We start from the raw sequence: 22,468 nt of genomic DNA, 5'->3' as shown, positions 1-22,468 counted from the left end.
CTGCTGTGTGAACACAAAGGAAAACTCAACTCCGCCTAGATTTTACCATGTGCAGTTTGCACTACCGTAACTCATCAACCATTTGAGATAGAGAAAAAATTCACATGGTTTTCTTTTACTGAAAGAAAAGAGGCTGAGCTTTATGGGGACATTTGGTGTATTAAGGTAGCACAAACCATTCGAAAAGCTACTGCTTTCTGCAAAAAGAAAAGTCAACTCCCCCTAGACTTTACCATGTGCGGTTTGCACTACCGTAACTCACCAACCATTTGAGCTAGAAAAAAAATTCACATGGTTTTCTTTTACTGAAAGAAAAGAGGCTGAGCTTTACGGGGATATTTGGAGTATATTTGGTGTATACCATTTGGGCTAGAGAGACATTTCAAATGGTTACTGAAAGACAAGAAGGCGAGCTTTACAAAACTTCATGGTGCATCATTAGAAAGGATAAGCAGCAACGGTCCAATCACATGTAAGATTTACCAAATAAGTCCAGGCAGCCTAAATGATGCTTGGTCAATAAAGGGTTAACATCTGTTTTCTGAGATAGAAACTATCTCTCCAGCTTCAGGTCACTCTAAGACACGTTCCAATTAAAACCATCACTGGTTTCACATCTATATAGCTGTTTTAAAGGGAAGCTGTGGGGCACGGCCAGGTTAGCTGGAATGTCTTTAAAAAAGTATCCATGCAGCATGACCCAAGGTGGGGGAGGGTCATATGCTGTAAATAGTGAGATTTGCAAACAGAAAACACAAAACAGCACTGTTAAAACAAGGAAAGAAACTGAAAGGATCCGATGTCTTCATGAATGAACATCTGATAAAAAGAAATGCGGACATTGCTAGGAAAGCACGTTACTTGAAGAAACAGGGAAAAATTCAAAATACATGGACCACCAACTGCAAAGTATTCATTAAACTCAACGGAACACCGGAACAAGCCAAAGTGTTGGTCATCAGAAATATGGAGGAGCTGGACAAATACTGAGGTTCAACTTACTCTGGAGGTATGAATACACATGTGACGTGACACAAAACACAACACATGGCACAGTCCAAAAGAACTTCATCTGCATCCGACAACAATATCAATATAACTCATTGGAATTCTCTTTATGATAATCTGGAACTGAAAACATTTCGATACACAGACCATAATGTTCTAGACTTAGAAAAGGATATAGACCCGGAAAATAACTTCTTCTACAACATCAGCAGTAACTGCTGCTACTTCACTGATGAACAGTTTAAGCACACCATCAACACGGAAAATAAATGATCAATAATCCATTTTAATAGCAGAAGTCTGTATGCCAACTTCAACAATATAAAGGAATATCTAAATGAGTTGACAAATCCATTTGGAATTATTGCCATTTCTGAAACATGGATCAATGCGGAGAAAGGACTGGACTTTGGACTGGAGGGATATGAAGTGAATTTTGTAAATAGAAGGAACAAGAGTGGAGGGGGAGTAGCTGTGTATGTGGATAAAAATCTAAATTACAAGGTGGTAGAAAGCATGACAACTGTAATTGATACTTTATTAGAATGTATAACAATTGAAATTTTTAAGGAAAAAGAGAAAAATGTAATAATTAGCTGTATATATAGAACACCTGGCTCTAGTATTCAAGTATTTAATGACTTCATAGAGGAAATGTTCTCTAAAACAAATCAAAAAGTTATGTTTATCTGTGGGGATTTTAATATTGACCTGTTGAATCCAAAAAAGCATAAAATGACCGACGAATTCCTAAACACTATGTACAGTTTGAGTTTACATCCTAAAATAACCAGGCCTAGTAGAATTACACCACATTGTGCCACCTTACTTGACAATATTTTCACTAACAATATGGAAAACAACATTGTGAGCGGAATATTAATTAATGACATCAGTGATCACCTACCAGTTTTTGCAGTTTATGACACTAATTATAAGAAAAATCAGCATGAAGAACAACTGAGATACAGACGTGTAAGGACAGAAGAAACTATGAATGCACTTAAGAATGATCTATTAAATCACGACTGGGACAATGTGTACAAAGAAACTGATATTGATATTGCATATGGCATATTTTTAAGAATATTCATGGAATTGTATGATAAAAACTGTCCAACAATAAAATACAACAGAAAGCACAAATATTCAGATAGACCATGGATCACTAAGGGTTTACAAAATGCATGTAAAAAGAAAAATACACTCTATAGGGAATTCCTAAAACAACGAACAAAAGATGCTGAAAATAAATATAAAAAATACAAAAATAAGTTGACCAATATTATACGTGTATGTAGAAAGGAGTATTATAGTAAAATATTGAACAACAATGAAAATAATATGAAGGGAATATGGGATGTTTTAAATGGTATCATTAAAAATAATTCTGGACAGCAAAGTTATCCTCAATACTTTATCGACAATGGCAATATTATGGAAAACACTGCTGATAAGGTCAACAGCTTTAATCATTATTTTGTAAATATTGGACCAAAACTGGCACAACAAATTCCTGAGTCACTGCCATCAGTAGACTGTAGTGAAAACCTGATTGATAGGAACCCTGACTCAATGTTCCTCACATCAGTGGAGGAAAAAGAAATAATTGACATTGTACACATGTGTAAATATAAAACATCAACTGATTGTAATGATATTGACATGAAAATTGTCAAGAAGGTCATTGAAGGAATTGTAGGACCTCTAACATATATTTGCAACTTATCATTTCAGACGGGAAAAGTGCCAAACAAAATGAAAATAGCTAAAGTTGTGCCGCTGTATAAAACTGGGGATAGACGCCACTTCACAAACTACAGGCCTGTTTCTTTACTACCACAATTCTCCAAAATCCTAGAAAACCTGTTTAATAAACGATTAGACAAATTCTTAGATAAATATAAATTACTCTCTGACAGTCAATATGGATTCAGATCAAAAAGATCAACATCTCTGGCATTAATCAAATCAATTGAGGAGATTACGAATGCTATAGATCAGAAACAGTATGCAGCTGGAGTATTTCTGGATCTCAAGAAAGCATTCGACACAATCAATCATGACATATTAATTAATAAACTGGAACGGTACGGGATCAGGGGGGTTGTACTGCAATGGGTGAAAAATTATTTAAGTGACAGGAAACAATTTGTGAAGCTGGGTGTCCATTCCTCATCATGCTTGGACATTGCTTGTGGTGTTCCACAAGGCTCTGTACTGGGTCCAAAATTATTTATTATTTATATAAATGATATTTGTAAGGCATCTGATATATTAAAATTAGTATTATTTGCAGATGACACAAATATTTTTTGTTCTGGGGGGAACCTAAAGGAGCTGCTGGATACAATTACATCAGAAATGTGCAAAATTAAAAAATGGTTTAACAGGAACAAACTATCGCTAAATCTAAGTAAAACTAAAATAATCTTATTTGGGAATTCCCTTAGAAATGCACAAGTGCAGATTCATATAGATGGTGTGGAAATTGAAAGAGTACTTGAACATAAGTTTCTTGGTGTGATTATAGATGATAAATTAAACTAGAAGTCTCATATAAATCATATACATAACAAAATTTCAAGAAGTGTCTCAATCCTGAGTAAAGTAAAACACATTCTGGACCACAAATCACTCCACATTCTCTACTGTTCCCTGATTGCACCGTATTTGAATTACTGTGCAGAGGTGTGGGGCAATACTTACAAATGTTCGCTATCATCAATCTTTATATTACAAAAAAGGGCCATAAGGATAATCCATAAAACCGGTTACAGAGATCATACAAATCCACTATTCTTAAAATCAAAAATTCTCAAATTCACAGATCTGGTTCATTTTCTCACTGCACAAATTATATATAAAGCAATAAATAACCTGCTTCCTGACAATATTCTAAAAATGTTTTCTAAAAGGGAACGGGGACACAATTTGAGGGGGGAATTAAATTTAAAACATCCTCGTATCCGTACAACATTAAAAAGTTTTTGCATCTCTGTGTGTGGAGTGAAACTGTGGAACAGACTAAGTAAAGATATAAAGCAATGTCTGAGCATGGCGCAGTTTAAAAAGCGGTTTAAGGAGATGGTTTTTACAGGGTACAGGGAAGAGGTAGAGATTTGATAGGGTGTTCTTGTCTAATATTTTCATGTGTGTGCGGGTGCACGGGTATGTTGGTATGGGTATATATATATCTGTAGGTTGTGTATCCTTTGAGGTGTTAATGGGGTTATTGAAAATGTGTATATGTGCGTATGTGTATATACGTATGTATGGATAGATAGAAACATATATGTATATATATTAAAATAAAAAAATAAATAAAAAAAGAATAATAATTTAAAAAAAAAAATACACATGACATATAATGTGATTGCAAGGAGGCATTTCTGGAGTCTATAGATTACTAGATAGTGGAAAAGGGGCGGGATTAAATAAGCTCATGCTTCTTCCTGCTCCTTTTTGAACATGACAGATATTTGTAGTTGTGGTTGCTCGTTTTCTTTTTTGTTTTGCTTTGTTTATTTGTCTCTTTTAATTCTATGTTGTTGTACTTTTTTAACATGTTCAAAATAAAGATTCAATCAATCAGTCAATCAAATATGGAATATGTAATGGAGTGGAGCGATAGTCTCTCAATCAGAGAACCACGGTTACAAAGTAACCAATAATACACTACAGTGATCCAGTCCAGTTTGTTAAACAGAAGCAGATAGATAATATATTTGCTCATGGTCAAGGTCAAGTTTATTTATATAGCACATTTCCATGCTGCACAAAATGCTTAACAATGTAAAATGCCACTAAAAAAAGTAAAACAATGATGGAGTAAAATATAGATAAAAAACAAACAAATGAATAAAATAAGTAAATAAAAACAACTAAAACAGCAACTAAGGCTGTTAAAACCAAAATTTTTAGGTCAAAGTGTGTTAAAAGCCAGACCAAAAAAATGAGTCTAAAGTAACGATTTAAATTGATCAAGTGTTTGTGCAGACATAATATTTCAAGGGTAGACTATTTCAAAGTGTGGCCCTGCCACAGAGACAGCTCTGTCACCACAAGACTTACATTTAGTCCATGGAATGGATAACATCAGTTTTGAAATTGACCTCATGGTTTTCTCTGGCACATAAATAAATAGGAGCTCAGACAGGTGAGAAGGGGCTTGGGCATTAAGTGACTTAATAAAAAGTAAGAGTTTATATTGGATTCTGTAAGGAACAGGGAGTCAGTGTAAAGAGGCTAAAACTGGGGTTATATGCTCCTTCTGTTTAGTGTGAGTTAGATAGGTATATAATATATATAAATATCAGATAAATAAGACTTTGATTTAAAGATTGTAAGGAATAAATTCAGCATGAGGAGGTAATTGTCATAATTGTTAGAGTTTTAATAAATATGCAAACATTTTAAGTTAACCATAGCAGAAAGTGAAGGTCAGCAGCAAGTGTACGTCACACTAATGAATCTGAAAACATTTGTACATTTGACTCTCACAGACCTGATATGTTGGATCACATTAGGAGACACTCTGTGTTCAAGCTGCACCTCTTCTTTCGCTACACTTTCCCAATATCTGGTTTGCATCTGTACAGCATGAAATTGATCTAAACTTCATCATCAGGCAGTGTGTTTTCTCACAAATCCTTTAATAGTTTTTAATAGTTTGGAATGTGTGTAAGTGATGTTTCATTTCTTATGCTTTTTACTGTTGTCAATGTCACACAGCACTGTTCTTTAAGTTTACCAGCTGAGGATTGTTCACATTACAGAGAGAATCACAGTTCATTATGAGTATTTTCTAAATAAACACCAGGAAACAGTACAACCTGCAGAGCCAGAAGCTGGCTAACGTACGTGTTTTATGTGGATTATATTCACAGTTGAGACTGTTGCTCAGCGTCATACTGAAGCCGCTCCTCTTCCTTGAATGACATGAAAGCTGATGACTCCTCCCTCTGTTGCCTTCTCTCGAACACAGTGAGTCATCTCTTCATGTATGCAATATTTCCTGTTTCTGTGTTCAGATCCACAGTGAATCGACTTGTTAGCTGTTTACAGAGTTTAGGCTCAGATTTGATCTTCTGGAAAGAAGTGAAAATGGCTCAAAGAGGACTTCAGCTGGATCATGGGAGGTTCTCCTGTCCTATCTGTCTGGATCTACTGAAGGATCCAACTACTCTGTCCTGTGGGGACAACTACTGCATGAGCTGTATTACGAAACACTGGGATGAAGAGAGTCAGGGAGGAATCTACACCTGTCCTCAGTGCAGACAGATGTTCACACCAAGACCAGTTCTGGGGAAAAACACCATGTTAGCAGACTTTCTGGAAGAGCTGAAGAAGACCAGACTCGAGGCTGCTCCTCATCCTCAGCCCTATGCTGGACCTGGAGATGTGGCCTGTGATTTGTGCAGTGGGAGAAAGCTCGGGCTGATGAGGGATGAGATCCAGCTGAGGAACCAGGAGCTTCAGCAGCAGCTGGACGCCATCTGTGGCAAATATCTAAAGGACAGCCAGACCATGTTCAGCCAGCTGCTCCAGCCGGTGGAGGAAAAAAGCTGTGAGGTGCAGCAGCAGATCAGATCCCAGCAGCAAACTGAAGTGAGTCAACTGAACGAGCTGGAGAGTTCGTTCTGAGTTTCATCTCCAGGGTTTTTCCACACAATGGACACTCCAGAGTGGTCAGTGCCAAAATGGAACCAAAATGAAAACATTTAAAAAAGAAACATTTTAAAATTCAGCTCTCAGTTTAATATCAAACAATAGTTCATAAACTCAAATACGGTTATTTGTCCTGCAACAGATAAACTGCAGGTTCTGGTTCTGACTATGCAGTCAGTCAGCCCAGAGGTTAGGAGTTTGAATTTGCTGTGTAGAGTTTTAATGTATTCTCAGTCCAGAATATTCAGCTTATTTCATTTTGTTCTCATAATTTAGCGGATCTTAAAATATATTCAGTTTTCAAAGTTATCAAAGTGTTTGCTGGGAAACTACAACTCCTGAATCTGAGTGTGTTTACTGCTGTACCTGGTTTCTGTGTTTTCATGTGTTTTAAATGCAGATGGTTGAGGATGGGGATGAAGAGGAAGTGCTTAAGAACCTGAAGTCAGTGGTACCACCAGAATGTTTTGAATGTATGTAGAATTATTCATATTTGTTTAGTTATTAAAAAGGGGCCATCTGCTGTGACTGGTTGGGGCTCAGGGAAAGGAAGCAGGTCAAAGACATGTGGTGGAAGAGAGCCAGCTAATGATTAACAGATGATGCACTGAATGTTTCTTTTTACTCACCTTTTTTGTCTTAAAAAATATTCTAGATTTAAACAAATATTTTTGTAAATGCTAATATAAAGGTTATTGAATATATGAGATGTGTGATTATGTATAAGTGTGTGTGTTCCATCTCTGTAGATGCTGAAAAGTTGCTGAAGTCGAAGTCAGTTTCCCACTTTGAGCTGTTGAAACTCTACAAGGTTTTTGCAGAGAAACTGCAAGGTATACTCAAAAGTTTTTTTAAAAAAAATCCCTCTCGATAGGCCTGAAATGTAAGGCTGGTGCCTCTGCACGAAGTGTCTTACCACTGCACGCGGCTATCTATTAGATTCAATTGAGAACCCAGAGCATTTCATAAGGATGTGGAAGGGCACCTTTCGCGTTACCATGAGACGCCTAGTGGCGTGACAAATCGTCAGTATGATACACGTTGGGAAGAGGCCTTGGAGCTTGGCCCTGGGCAGTATCTATGCTTTTCCCAGGACTGCGCTCTTCTGCAAAGAGATCTTGGATGTCATTCTTGGGATCTGCTGGAGCCACTCATGTAGCTTGGGAGTCACTGCCCCGAGTGCTCCGATTACCACTGGGACCGCTGATACCACTTGGTTATGGCGTTGTATGTTTGCACTGCCTGCTAGCATCTTGCACCCTGCTGTTATGTGCTGGATTGTCTCTGGGGGATCTTTACACAGCCTGCACCTGGGATCTTGCCTGGTGTGATAGACTCAGCCTCTATGGAATTTGTTCCTGTGCTGCCATGATTAGTGCCTCCTTGCTGTCTTTCAGTCCACCTTTGTTCAGCCACTGGTAGGATTTCTGAATGTCAGCCACCTCCTCTATCTTTTGGTGGCACATACAGTGAAGGGGCCTGTCCTTCCATAATGGTTCCTCCTCTTCTTTCGTGGGTTTCTGTTGGCCGAGGTATTCACTGACAACATGGTCACTTGTGACCATCTTTCTGATGTACTCATGTTTGCTGTCTCATCCTGGACTGTGGAACTGACACTCACTAGTCCCTGCCTCCTTCCGTTTGCTTAGCATACAGCCTCATGGTTCTGGATTTGGAGTGAAACCCTCCATGCATGGAAAGGTGCTTCCTTCCTTCATGTCAGTGGCTTCTATTTCCTCCTTCAGTGAGCTTATTATCCCAGCAGAGTATCTGATCACTGACAGTGTGTAGGTTTATTGCCTGGATCTTGTTCTTGCCATTCAGCTGACTCCTCAGGACTTCCCTGACCCTCTGCAGGTATTTGGTGGTTGCAGCTTTACTAGCAGCCTCTTAATTGTTCCCATTGTCCTGTGGGATTTCCTGGTACTTGAACATGTCCCCAATGTCTGCAATTTTGCCTTCTGGTAGTTTGATCCCCTCAGTTCTACCTTCCCTCTCTTAGTTACCATCTAACTATGCTTCTCCAGCCAGAATCGCATTCCAGTATTGTTGCTGTTAGTCCTCGTGGTGTGGATCAGTGAATTGATGTCTCGTTCACTCTTTGTGTACAGCTTGATGTCATCCATTTAGAGCAGGGGTGTCGAACTGCAGGCCTTGAGGGCAGGTTTTAGATCTCACCCTGGGTCAACACGACTGAATCAAATGATTAGTTCATTACCAGGCCTCTGGAGAACTTCAAGACATGTTGAGGAGGTCATTTAGCCATTTGGATCAGCTGTGTTGGATCAAGGACACACCTAAAACCTGCTGGACACCGGTCCTTGTGGCCTTGAGTTTGACACACCTGATGTAGAGGATGATGAAGAGAGGTGGCTGTAGAGTGGATGACAACTGGGGGGGGGGGGGGGGGGGGCATCACCATGAAGGGGTCTGAGTAGAGCCATTAGTCCTCCATTTTGAAAGGAGACACTTCAGGTCATTCAGTCATGTCCTCTGAGGTGAAGGCCTCAGAGTGGCCCTGGGACTCACTGGAGAAAGTATATCTGTTGGTTGGTCTCCAAATGTCTCACTGTACTTCCCCTCAAATGAGCTGGACAAGTTGGTTTGGGGGAAGGAATTCACAGCATCCCTGCTTAAACAGCTTTCTCCATGACTGGGTCCCGGATAAGTGGTACAAAATGGATGGATAGATGGAACATTAAGACTTTTACTTTGGGTCCGTTGAGTGCATTATGTTGATACTTAGTTTTATTTAAATTGTATTTGAATACAAGCTTTAGTTTTAGATCTAAGCATGTAGTATTTAATGTTTCTCACCAGCAGGTCATAATATACCTAATAAGTCAAACGTAATCAAATGTTCATCTTTTTTGTATTCAGTATCAGTTCTGAACTTTATCTCTCCTTAGAAGGAAGAATATCCAGACAACCAACACAGTCTGCAGAGTCCAGTCACAGATATTGCATTCCCATTCCATCAGGTTCCTAAACTATTTAAAAGTTAAACAGTAATAAATAAATAATAAATATTTAATCTTTCTGAGCAACAAACTAACCATCTTCATGACCATGTTTAGTGTTTAGATCCACAATCAAGGTCCGTTACATCACTACGGGTACCTTTTGTATTGAAAATATAATAAAACAAATGGCCACGGAGTTGAAAAATGTGGAGATCACACGCAGAGAGGAATGTGACATCATCATAGTCTTCTGTCCAATTATAGCCCGTGTTGGATCAGATGTGGAGGCAGCCCTGAGAAGAGAGGAAGGTAAAAGAAAAAAACATTTTTTGTTTTTTGCAAAATGCTGACAGTGGAGGCTCTGCAGATAATTTATGCCCACTCAATCTACAAAGTGACTACAGATGTTTCTGCAGTTGTGACATATAATGTGACATATATGAATGTTCTTAAAACATATATGCATTTGTTTTTGTCTCCATTTCAAACACATCAATTTCAGATCAATCAGCCAATAAACGTCCTTAGCATGCAGGATATGTGAACACAGAAGATTGCAGGAAATTATAACATTTTGCTGAGTCTGAACAACCCGTTAGATGTTCATATCCACGCATCCGTTGTCTCATGTATTAAACAGGAATCCAAACATACACAAACTTCACTGAAGTTCATTGAAGTTTCTTCAAGTTTAAATATAAGGCTATACAAGGCTTATAGCCTTGTTTACATATTTAGTGAACTGAACCTCTACATATGTTTTAAGTGGATGTCCATGTTCTCAAAAATGAATCTATAAACTTTTTCTCTCTTTTGTCTTTTAGTGTCATCGAGTGATAAACCTGTCATTCTGGTGCTGATGCATCACACCCGAGATGTTGATTATTCATCTGGAGGAAGAAAATGGGCTCAAAATGATCCAAAAGTTGTGAAGGAGGTTGTTGTTCTCTTCCATGAGACTGAGGAAGGATTACTGGAGTGTGACACAAACAAGGAGGCTATCAAAGAAATACAGAAGGTGTTACAGAAGCACGCCAAAAATAGTTCGTGGTTCTACTAACTACAGATATATATATATATATATATATATATATATATATATATATGTATATATATATATATATACACACAAATCACATCAATAGTGATTTAATGGTTTTGTGATTAATGTTTTCTGATTTGGAGCAACACACAGCAGTAAGAAGAAAATGAAACCAAATAATTACCGTAGAGTGAGGAAACTGATTATCTTTCTGTGTGTTACTGATCCTGCTGATCAATGAGATGTTCATAAATGTTAAGCTTTATCATAGATGTTCATCATGTAAACATGTGGTGGTCAGTCAGTCTGTTTTTCTCAGGAAAAATACTGAAATTTATTATAATCTTTATCACCTTTACTGTGTGGGATAATTAAGAATTCTAACATAGAAAAAATAAAGATGGGTTTATTTGTTTGTTTAAATGCAGCTTTGTTGTGAAATACATATAAAATTACTGTGAGATTTGCAGTATAGCAAATTGTCTGTCATTGTCCATTGTGAATTTGGGGGGGGGGGGGGGGGGGGGGTTAATAATTTATTTTGTTCTTGAAGAGTGATTTATGTATTAAACAGTGTATTATAGTCTGTTAGTGTCTGTTAATGGTGTCAGTGTTTTAAATTCCCTGGTGCTTTTGAGTTTGCCATTAGTTCTTTGCTTACTTTTAAATTACTAGGTTGGTAAATTCCCTTTTGTGTTCCTTTAGCAGGGCCGTGCAGAGAGGTTTAAAGGGGCGGGTGCTCAAAGTTAAAAAGGGACACATTGAACCAGGCTGAATAACAACAACACACATTCATCAAGAATCTAATATGGGCAACAAGGCAAAGCAAACGTAGCCGATGTTTTACCTGATGGGTACAATGTTGCGCTTGAGGGGTTGCTGTGGATAGTGCTTGAGGGCAGGGCTGTGTTGATCTGAGACTGTAGACATTAAAAAGTCCATAGGAGAGATGGTAGCTGATTAAACAAGTGTCATGAGATAATAACAAAATGCAAAGATTGGTGACAGCACTTGGAACCATAAGGACACAAAAAACTGTGAGAAATAATTTAGGCTCTGCCTGTGAATCACTCTTTGCTTCTCTTCTTCCTTCCATCCCATCATCTCATATATCACTCTCCACGTGCTGTCTATCTGAGAACAAGGCACAACTTGCTATTGCAATAAACTATAATTTAATTATCCACACCTAACAACTCACAGCACTTAATGATGACAGAAAAATGTTATAGCACTGCCTTTAGTAGCCTCACACAGCTCCTACTGTTTCCTCCTCATGTCCTTACCAGCCATGTCTGGACATTGTTATATCATGAGTAATATTTTTTTTTAAATCCATTTAAATAAAACACACATGCACGCACACACAGTGACATTTTAGACCTCCCTCCAGAAAGGCAGGAAAAGCCCGGAAACTTACTTTAAAACTAAATATGTTCTAAATACTTTAAAACTAAATATGTTCCCTAAAACAGTGACAGAGCTACAGACCCATGACAGCCTTACACAGGTAGCCAGCAGGTAGCACGCACACATACATTAAAAAAAATAAATACTTTTTTTTTTTTAAAAAGTTGCCTCAACAAAAGGGCACTTTGGGCACCCATCAGGAAAGGGGCGGGTGCTCAAGCCCCCCCCCCCCCCCCCCCCCCGCACGTGCCTGTCCTTTAGTCTTCTCTGTTTTTGACTTTTGTCTTGTGTCAAGTAAATATTGTCTCCACATTCAGTTGTGTCTCTATTCCTGTTCAGTTTGTTTTTCATTTTTCTCTGCGTTTTGTTTAAAGTTTTACTTCCTTTGGTCTTTTGTTCTTGATTAGTTTTCACTGTCTCCCCACCTGTCATCTCTCCTGTGTTCTATTGAGTGTATATACAGGGTGGGCCATTTATATGGATACACCGTAATAACATGGGAATGGTTGGTGATATTAAAGTCCTGTTTGTGGCACATTAGTATATGTGAGGGGGCAAACTCCTCAACATGGGTGGTGACCATGGTGGCCATTTAGAAGTCGGCCATCTTGGATAGAACGTTTGTTTTTTCAATAGGAAGAGGGCCATGTGACACATTAAACTTATTGGTAATGTCACAAGAAAAACAATGGTGTGCTTGGTTTCAACGTAACTTTATTCTTTCATGAGTTATTTACAAGTTTCTGACCACTTATAAAATGTGTTCAATGTGCTGCCCATTGTGTTGGATTGTCAATGCAACCCTCTTCTCCCACTCTTCACACACTGATAGCAACACCGCAGGAGAAATGCCAGCACAGGCATCCAGTATCCGTAGTTTCAGGTGCTGCACATCTCGTATCTTCACACCATAGACAATTGCCTTCAGATGACCCCAAAGATAAAAGTCTAAGGGGGTCAGATCGGGAGACCTTGGAGGCCATTCAACTGGCCCACGACGACCAATCCACTTTCCAGGAAACTGTTCATCTAGGAATGCTCGGACCTGCACCCATAATGTCGTGGTGCACCATCTTGCTGGAAAAACTCAGGGAACGTGCCAGCTTCAGTGCATAAAGAGGGAAACACATCATCATGTAGCAATTTCAAATATCCAGTGGCCTTGAGGTTTCCATTGATGAAGAATGGACCCACTATCGTTGTACCCCATATACCACACCAAACAATCACTTTTGTTGTTCCAACAGTCTTGGAGGATCCATCCAATGTGGGTTAGTGTCAGACCAATAGCGGTGGTTTTGTTTGTTAACTTCACCATTCACATAAAAGTTTGACTCATCACTGAACAAAATCTTCTGCGTGAACTGAGGGTCCTGTTCCAATTTTTGTTTTGCCCATTCTGCAAATTCTGTGCTGATCTGGGTCATCCTCGTTGAGATGCTGCAGTAGCTGGAGTTTGTAAGGGTACCATCTGTCAGTCTGCCCCAGGGCAGCTTTGGCTACAACTGTAGCTTGCCTCCACCAGTGTGTGAATGTGTGTGTGAATGAGTGGATGACTGGGTGTGTAAAGCGCTTTGGGGTCCCTAGGGGGGACTAGTAACATCGCTATACAAATACAGGCCATTTACCATTTACTCTTGCTGAATGAAGCTAGGACAGCCACTGATGTTTCTTCATTAGTGACAGTTTTCTTGCGTCCATATTTTGGCAAATCCAACACTGAACCAGTTTCACCAAACTTAGCAAGCAGTTTGCTAATTGTAGCATGGGAGATGGGTGGTCTCGTAGGGTGTCTTGCATTGAAATCTGCTGCAATGACCCAGTTACTGCGTTCACCAGATATCAACACAATTTCGATCCTCAAGTGTAAACCTCTTCGACATGTCAATGGCTGTGAACAAAGAGAAACTTGTAAATAACTCATGAAAGAATAAAGTTACGTTGAAACCAAGCACACCATTGTTTTTCTTGTGACATTACCAATAAGTTTGATGTGTCACATGGCCCTCTTCCTATTGAAAAAACAAAGTTGTATCCAAGATGGCCGACTTCTAAATGGCCACCATGGTCACCACCCATCTTGAGGAGTTTGCCCCCTCACATATATTAATGTGCCACAAACAGGACTTTAATATCACCAACCATTCCCATGTTATTACGGTGTATCCATATAAATGGCCCACCCTGTATATTGTCTGTGACTCCCCTCATCCTTTTCGTTTCATCCCTCATGGGTGTTTATCTGTTTGTGCCTTGTTTCCTGATACTGGGATTTACCTGCACTGCCAATATTTTGAAATATATTTCTTGTGAGTGATTGGAATTAAGGCTGAATTTTGAGATTATTCTTTGTCTCGTGAGTCCTGCCTTTGGGTCCAGAGTCTTCCTGCCACACAGCTTTTCCTTGACACAATCAAGAACACAGCTTTCATTAATCAGAAATATCAGTATGTAATAGTGTTAACACAAAAGTAAGTTGAGTTCTTTTGCTGGAAGATTTTCATTAGTCCTTTATTTATCCAGGTAAAAATCTCATTGAGATTAAAAATCTAATTTCCTAGACAGACATAGCAGCATGGCAGCAAAGGTCAAAAATACATGAAATGAATGGGATTAATTTACATGTTAGTGAGGTTCTAGATGTGGTGCCTCTCAACTACAAAACAAGCTAGAAACTTTTTTTTTTCTTTTTTTTTTTTTTACAAATATTCAGTTTTGATGACTGACAAGACATAATATTGATGGCTTTTTTTGTAGAGAGACATACGTTTCATAGTTTGTATACAAAAAGCTCCTTTAGGTACCATTAATGGACATGAAAAGTCATGCATTCATATTGGATAGTACATAGATGTTTTGTGTGTGTCTTCCATCAGTTTTTCAATTCAATTAAATTAAATTATATTTATATAGCGCCAAATCACAACAACAATCGCCTCAAGGCGCTTTATATTGTAAGGTAGACCCTACAATAACACATACAGAGAAAACCCAACAATCATATGACCTCCTATGAGCAAGCACTTGGCGACAGTGGGAAGGAAAAACTCCCTTTTAACAGGAAGAAACCTCCAGCAGAACCAGGCTCAGGGAGGGGCGGGGCCATCTGCTGTGATTGGTTGGGGTGAGAGAAGGAAGACAGGATAAAAGACATGCTGTGGAAGAGAGACAGAGATTAATAACAGATATGATTCAATGCAGAGAGGTCTGTTAACACATAGTGAGTGAGAAAGGTGACTGGAAAGGAAAAACTCAATGCATCATGGGAATCCCCAGCAGCCTACGTCTATTGCAGCATAACTAAGGGAGGATTCAGGGTCACCTGGTCCAGCCCTAACTATATGCTTTAGCAAAAAGGAAAGTTTGAAGCCTAATCTTGAAAGTAGAGATAGTGTCTGTCTCCTGAATCCAAACTGGAAGCTGGTTCCACAGAAGAGGGGCCTGAAAACTGAAGGCTCTCCTTCCATTTGTTACGGAATAAATATATATTAGTGCTTAGTGCTTATTTTCTGATTATATTGTTTTATGTAGTTTAATAATTTTTAATAATTTTAATAATACAGGCCTCTATATATGGAGGACCACAAGAGCCACGCGCATCGAAATAAAAAATCCTGTGCTTAATTAATGAATTGTAGAATAAAGTTTTATTATATTTACAAAATAAATAAATGCTTTTTAAGTCTTCATTTCAAAAAACATTTTCGAATTGCACTTTAATAAACTTCATTTCAAAAACCTTTTTCGAATTGCACTTTAATAAACTGCATTTCAAAAACCTTTTTCGAATTGCACTTTAATAAACTGCATTTCAAACTTCATTTCAAAAACCTTTTTCGAATTGCACTTTAATAAACTGCATTTCAAAAACCTTTTTCGAATTGCACTTTAATAAACTGCATTTCAAAAACCTTTTTCGAATTGCACTTTAATAAACTGCATTTCAAAATCCATTTCCCTTTCCTGTTCGCTCAGGGATTAACATGTGGATTAGCATTTGGATTAGCAGTTGGATTAACAACTTCATTTTAAAAATCCTGCTGCTATTCAAATTAGCCACACCGTGGGATGTAAGGAGCTCTCTGATTGGTTGGTCAGACACAGGCTGTCTGCCAGCCTGGATTTTTCTAGCTCATAGCTTCGCCCTGCTAAGAAGCGTGTGTGCTTGTACAAAGGCCGTTCAGCCTCGGGATTTACACTCGGCTCGACACGGATATGTGAAGAATGAAGGGACCCTGCAGCGAAACGGAGAGCCCAACCTCTGACTGAGTGCCTGTTTACAAAGTCTGACCACCTGAGAAGGTAACGTGCTAACGTGGCTAACGCTAGCATCACCGCACGTAGCCCCGTTATTTTAAGGTCATCTTAGCTTATGAAAGTTTTACGTCGCAACTGTACGAGCTAGCTACGTGTTTTGTAAGCTGCTGTGCTCTTCACAAATAAAGCTGGAAGCAGCTCAGACTGTTAGAACCAGCACTGAGGCCTGTTACATTTATACAGTGTTAGAGCAACGGCTGCAGCCTACAGCCTTTAAACTAGCGATTAAAATGCTGACAGTAAACTCGTCAGTCCAGATGTTACCACATTACTTTGTGATACTTGTGAGTTAAAACAACTGAGACAGGCTGATTAAAATAACAGCTTTCAGTGCTCTCATTCAGCATATAAAGACTGGAGATCACACTACTTTTTTTTCATTCTCAACTGGACATAAATGATGATCAAAGGTTGTATATATATATGATGAATTCATCAAATCCCAGCCTGTAACACAGTGCGCTGAATCTTAGCTTTGAATGTCCAGTATATTCTAATCAGTGCAATCTAAGCATTCACTGAACCTACAGTATCTATACCTGTGTGGCAAATGTGTGGTAAAACTACAGATAATGAAATTCAGTTATTAATACAATATACATCATGAGAAACGAAAGCTGAAATCCCTGTTTATCTGCTCCTGATGAGATGGGGCAGTATGCTCTGTTCTCTTCTAATCAGACAAATAAGGCGATGACTTTCTGTGAACAATATTTTCTTATAACTCAGCAGTATAATGCATCATAAAACAATATCATTCATTCACAATAAATCAACAGTCTAATGTAATGCAAATCAGTTTACCAAATGTAATAATTATCACCTTCTTCTAGTTCAGGAGAATAATGCAAACTAAAACTACATAATAATTCACAATCTTTAATTAGGGGTCTAACATGGCATAAAATAATATCATAATCCCACAATTCCCCCTGATGAGCTCTTTAGACTTAAAGAGCTCACTTACACCCTGCAATCCAGTGTTGCCGGGTTCATTTCTCCTTACTCCTGAGGCCCTTTGTCCCCCTGTTGGGTGAACCATATGTGAGATGACCTCTGTGTTTGCGCAGTTCGGATGCAAGAAAAACTTTTATTACAACAACAACAGTAGATACAGATGATACTCCCATCACTCCCCAGTTCTCCCACAGCTTTATTTCGGTGCTACCTTATACCCTCCAAACATACTCAGACTAGAACCTCTGTCCGAGGAGCTTTTAACCTTTATTTTATTGCTGTAGGCACCAGTGTCTTCCAGTCCGGTGATCCTCTGCTCTTGTTCCCTTCAACCTCAGGGGTTAGACAACCCTTCAGTCGTTGCACAGATCAGGGGATTATTCTGCCCCGATTTCAAACAATGATCACATTCTGGGATCACCGCTGTGTTCCCCAGGAAAAGGAACAGAAAGGTGTTCTCCTTATGACCAACAGCCTCTCGAACGTCGTTGGTGTGGTGTTCCTGGATTTCCGTTAACCCCTTCATGATTATTGCTGTGTTTATGGGATCCATCCATTTGAGGTGACTAACTGGCGCCCAAAATGCCATGACACTTGAACCCAGTTGATGTTTCCGCAGTCACCGTGTCTGTCTCTGCTGCCAAGGATCCTCGTATATCTGTGACCTCGTCTGGTGTCTGTTCCTTCCTCTGTAAGAGACAGAAAACCAAAACACCTCCCTTCCCAGCTCTAACAATCTAATGTTGCTGTCTACTGATCTTTTAGTGATTCAGAATTTGTTTAGAATATTCAGAATGTCCCAAGGACTTATCCTAATTTAGTGTATGTGTGTGTAAGCGTGTTTGCATTTAGCCTGCTGCACTCAAGGCATTTCCTACACTTTATCAGTCCGGACTATCGCCGAACGAAGCTTATGACCTTCAAAAAACCGAGTGCCAACTCATTATAAGCACATTTGCAAAATATGTATAAAAATGATTAAAACCACTCATTCTAATAAAAGACATAAACAAATTAGCCATTTCTAATTCTAACATGTGTCCATTCAATGAAGCTAGAAAATTAAAAGAAAAGGTTAGTGACCTCATATCTTAGAAAGTATCAAACTTTCTCCTATCCAGTGTCGTTGCTCCAGTCTTGTTATCCTGTGTTAGGGAATGAAATCAATTTAATTGTCATGTTAGATCTGTTCAACTCCTGGCTCCGCCCAGAGCCTGCATCTTCACAATTGTCTACAAACAAAACCTGTATTAATATGAACTTCACTTCAACATGAACTTGTTGACTACTTTTGACACCTGTAGATAGAAGATTAACATGGGGTTATAACAATCACTGTAATACAAATGTTAATATGTCAATAGCTTCAATAAATGTTCAATGCAATGCTTGTTATATGATTCTAATGTAACAATAATGCTGATGCTAAAATAACAGTAAAACACACCCCTTTTTATCCCTCACTGACCACAGCAGGGGCATCTATGTTTTGATTCAGCCATGAAGCTCACCTGGTTCATCACTCAGCCCCACCGGCACTGGCATCTGACAGGGTGGTGCTGCATATTCTTCCTTTAATGTCACTATTTTCAATCTGTTAATTAGAGTGCTTAAACATGAAGTAGACTACGTCCACAACAAGTCAATACAGCTGTAAATGTGGCCAATTATCAATCTATTACCAATCAATAACAAAAAATAACTTTTATTTTATGCATGCTTTTAATCAACCACTTACCCAGAGGATCTCCAATCCCAGAAAATTCCTTCTCCTCATTTAATGAGTCTGTCCTCCTTCCATGCCCTGGTAACTGGTCCATCCAGAGCCATATCATCTTGAAATATACATACAACAAGCCAAACCACACCGCCCTGAAGATGTTCAACGCCATCTTAGTCTGGACTGTCAAAGGTGACTTTAACGCTGACTGTTCCGACAATCCATTTTATAACATTTCCTGGTCAGATTAGCCAATCTCTGCACACTGGAATAAACATACTCAACATGATCAACATTTTTCCTGCGTGTTTTTCACCATCTTATTGATTCCAACGCTCCATCCTTATGTGGTTGGCTACATTATGTTTATCTAGAACTCCACTCTGTCTCTAAATGTTTGAAGAATTTTTCATGTTTGGGGTCAAGTTTTAAGAATTTGACCATACGTGAAATTAATGATGTTATCACCCCCATCGGGGCTTACCTTTCCCACTTCTGATGATATTCCTCCCTATTCTTTGCAAGCACCCCTTTTGGTGGCGAGAAACTGTTGGTGTGGTCAAGTGGGTGCTGTAAAAACAAAAGCTCAGGACAGAACAGTTATCAGTCATGTACTTCATACAAAATTAGCATATATTAACTTTCATATTGATCCTCTGAGTGTAATGGTACATTTTAATTTGAATTTATCAAAACTAAACACAATAATTTTTCTTTATTTTGCTCTTGTTCTTGTGCAGCACCACATCTCAGCACATGCCCCTGTCGGTTCTATCCTACTTTTCTAAATTATTGACTATTTCAATGGAGAACCTAAATGACGTGGACCAAGGTTTGTCATTACATATCTCTATTTTGAATGTGACAAGTCTATCATTCCCCTGTTATTCATAGACATCAATAGAGTTTTTTTTTTTTTGCTTTTTTCTCTATCAAAATTAATTGGCTTTTCTACAGTAGCCTGCTATGGTTAATAATAACCTGTTCAGTCTTGAGTGAAATCAAAGCTTCTCTTCACTTTAGCATTTAACATTCCCAACAATATAATGTGATACATTAATCGAAACACAACTAATAAAACACAATTTTCTTGATGGAAACATCAGTAGCTCAAAATTAGCAACCAAAGGGTTAAGTCTGCAGTTCACACTCATGTGAAGCTACAGCCTCCCCCTTTAGTCTCAGTCCTCCTTCTACTCCTGCAAAAACAAAACAAAGCGAGACAAAACATCCACCCTTCTTTTACAGGCGGGGTGAGTTGTTTGTGGACATTTACTAATCCTAAAGTCGGTACCGTTTTTGTCTCAGGATCAAGTCAGTTAAAACTTTTAGTCATCAGTCCATCACAGTCCAGTCACATGCATACATTCACACACATTCATACCAGATATTGCTGATAATGGAGTCTCAGACGCAACCTATTCGAGCCTCCATCACCAGCAAGATGACGTCATCATTTTAAAGGAAAAACAGTTCCTTGTTTTTTGGACTGGATTGACTCGCTGCAATCCTTTTAGGCTCAGGACTTCTCATGTGATCGATGTCCCATATAAGTGAATTTCTCCCAAGCCCATTATAATTATGGAGAAAAATACTTTGCGACTGTTTCTAGTAAGAATATTTTATAGCACTTTAAAGTTCAATCTCTCAGGCCTGGATTAAAGAGCCGATTTGTTAAATCAGGAACTCACAAAATACCAAAATATCACCACCGGTGGATCACTCCTCTCAGATGTTCTTATTTCAGTGCACTGTAACAAAAGCAAAAACAAACGTGACCAATATAATACTCATATTATAACAAATACTGGGGCCCATTGGAAACATGTCCAAGCATAAAACCATCTTTCTCTCTCTTAGAGAAAGAAAATAATCCAAACCTCACTGATAAAATCAACCTAGTGTTAAGCAAAACCCAAAATCAACAAAAACTTCGTCAGAAAGTTTTTCTCTGTCCGGGGACAATATTGTGTAAGCATACAGGTACCGTAACTTCTTTTGCACTGACAAAAACGTGTTGGACTTATTTGATTCAATAGTGGACACTGGTTGCACACAAATGTTTTGCTTTGGTAGAAACTTAAACAACTGAGTCGAATCAACACAACCTTTTCATATTCAGTAAACCTGTGCATTTTGGGTTCATAAAACACAATTGAAACATGTTCAGATGGAGTAAGTTGAGCTCCTGGAATATTTTAATCCTTCGCAATTCTGTCATTTTATTTCAACACTATTCAATAACGTTTATCCAAACTTGGTCCCTTAAATACTACATGTTGTCTTCATATTGCCTACGGTTCAACAAAGTCTAGATTCTGGTTACCATAAAAATTGAATGGGTCTACAACAACTACCATCCTCCTATCTTTATCCTGATTGCAGGAGGGCTGGGAAATAACCCTGAAGTGATAGGTTACGAGGCAGGGTGCACCCCGAACAGGTCACCAGTCTATCACCTAAAAACAAACAACCATTTACACTTACATTCACGGATAATTTAGAGTCATCAATTAACCTAGCTCTAACAGCTGCATGACTTTTCACTGTGGCAGGAAACCAGAATACCCAGAGAGAAACCACTGCAAACTAGCCAGACTGTGGACTTGCACCCAGGACCTTCTTACTGTGGAGCAACAGCACTCACCAGCATGCCAACAATGTAGGAAATACAGGGAAGCTATGATTTCCTGTTGAATTTTGTACAGATCTTTAAAGCCTGAGGCAATTGTGTTAAATACACGTGGGATGCTTACGTAAATCCAAGGGCTGGCCCCCTTTTCTTCTTTTTATTTTATATTTTATTATTGTTATTATTTTTATTTTTATTATTATTATTTTTTTTTTTTAGTGTGTTCCTCCTTCAATTAAATCTCAATACAAACATGTGACTCTCCGAAATAAGGCTCACACCGTTAATTCATAATTTTCACTCTGTACCACTGCTCCTTATCAGGCTGTGTGAAGCACAGTAAACAATTCAGTCGAGGCCTTGAGCCATAAACAGACATCACTCACAGACATTGTTTTCATAACCAAACTGCTTTAGACCCTGTCCCCTAAATCTACACAAATGCCCTCTGGGTGACATGAAATGCATTTAACCAATTAATAATCAATGGCTTCTTATTGTTGTAACAAATTCTGTATTTGTAGGTCTGTGTGCAGCATTTTGCGTATCAGCATAGCATTTGTTAGTAAAGCATTCTTCATTGCATCAGCGTGTGTGTATCACTCTTCATTGCACAAACATGTGTATGTATGTGTGTTTGTGTGGATCACTTCTCAGTGAATTGAATCAACATTTCGATTTGTGTGCGTGTGTGTGTGTCATTTCTCAGTCAATCAACAAGTGCATATGTGTTCATATGTGTGTTTCTC

At 38.6% G+C, this 22,468-nt stretch overlaps 1 protein-coding gene and 1 long non-coding RNA gene across 3 annotated transcripts in view; one reads left to right on the top strand and one right to left on the bottom strand.

Annotated features, from left to right (window-relative positions):
- Positions 1-22,468, bottom strand: part of LOC146507506 (uncharacterized) — a 138,279-nt gene that overhangs the window by 26,793 nt on the left and 89,018 nt on the right. The window lies entirely within an intron of this gene.
- LOC146507508 (nuclear factor 7, brain-like) lies at positions 6,021-11,084 on the top strand. 2 transcript variants are annotated; one of them, XR_014877123.1, is made up of 5 exons: positions 6,021-6,618; positions 7,079-7,151; positions 7,428-7,511; positions 9,588-9,950; positions 10,466-11,084. XR_014877123.1 is itself a non-coding variant. In XM_085179526.1 (4 exons), exons 1-4 carry the CDS (start codon positions 6,115-6,117, stop codon positions 9,665-9,667), a joined length of 741 nt encoding a protein of 246 aa, XP_085035652.1. In that variant the 5' UTR covers positions 6,021-6,114; the 3' UTR covers positions 9,668-11,084. The 2 variants fall into 2 exon arrangements, 1 of the variants encoding a protein (XP_085035652.1); XM_085179526.1 differs by having other exon boundaries at positions 9,588-11,084.

The sequence above is a fragment of the Neolamprologus multifasciatus genome, chromosome 12 (genome assembly GCF_963576455.1).
Source record: "Neolamprologus multifasciatus chromosome 12, fNeoMul1.2, whole genome shotgun sequence".
Classification (NCBI taxonomy): domain Eukaryota; kingdom Metazoa; phylum Chordata; class Actinopteri; order Cichliformes; family Cichlidae; genus Neolamprologus; species Neolamprologus multifasciatus.
Note: the sequence above shows the minus strand (reverse complement) of the source record. Positions and strands in the feature narration are given on the sequence as shown.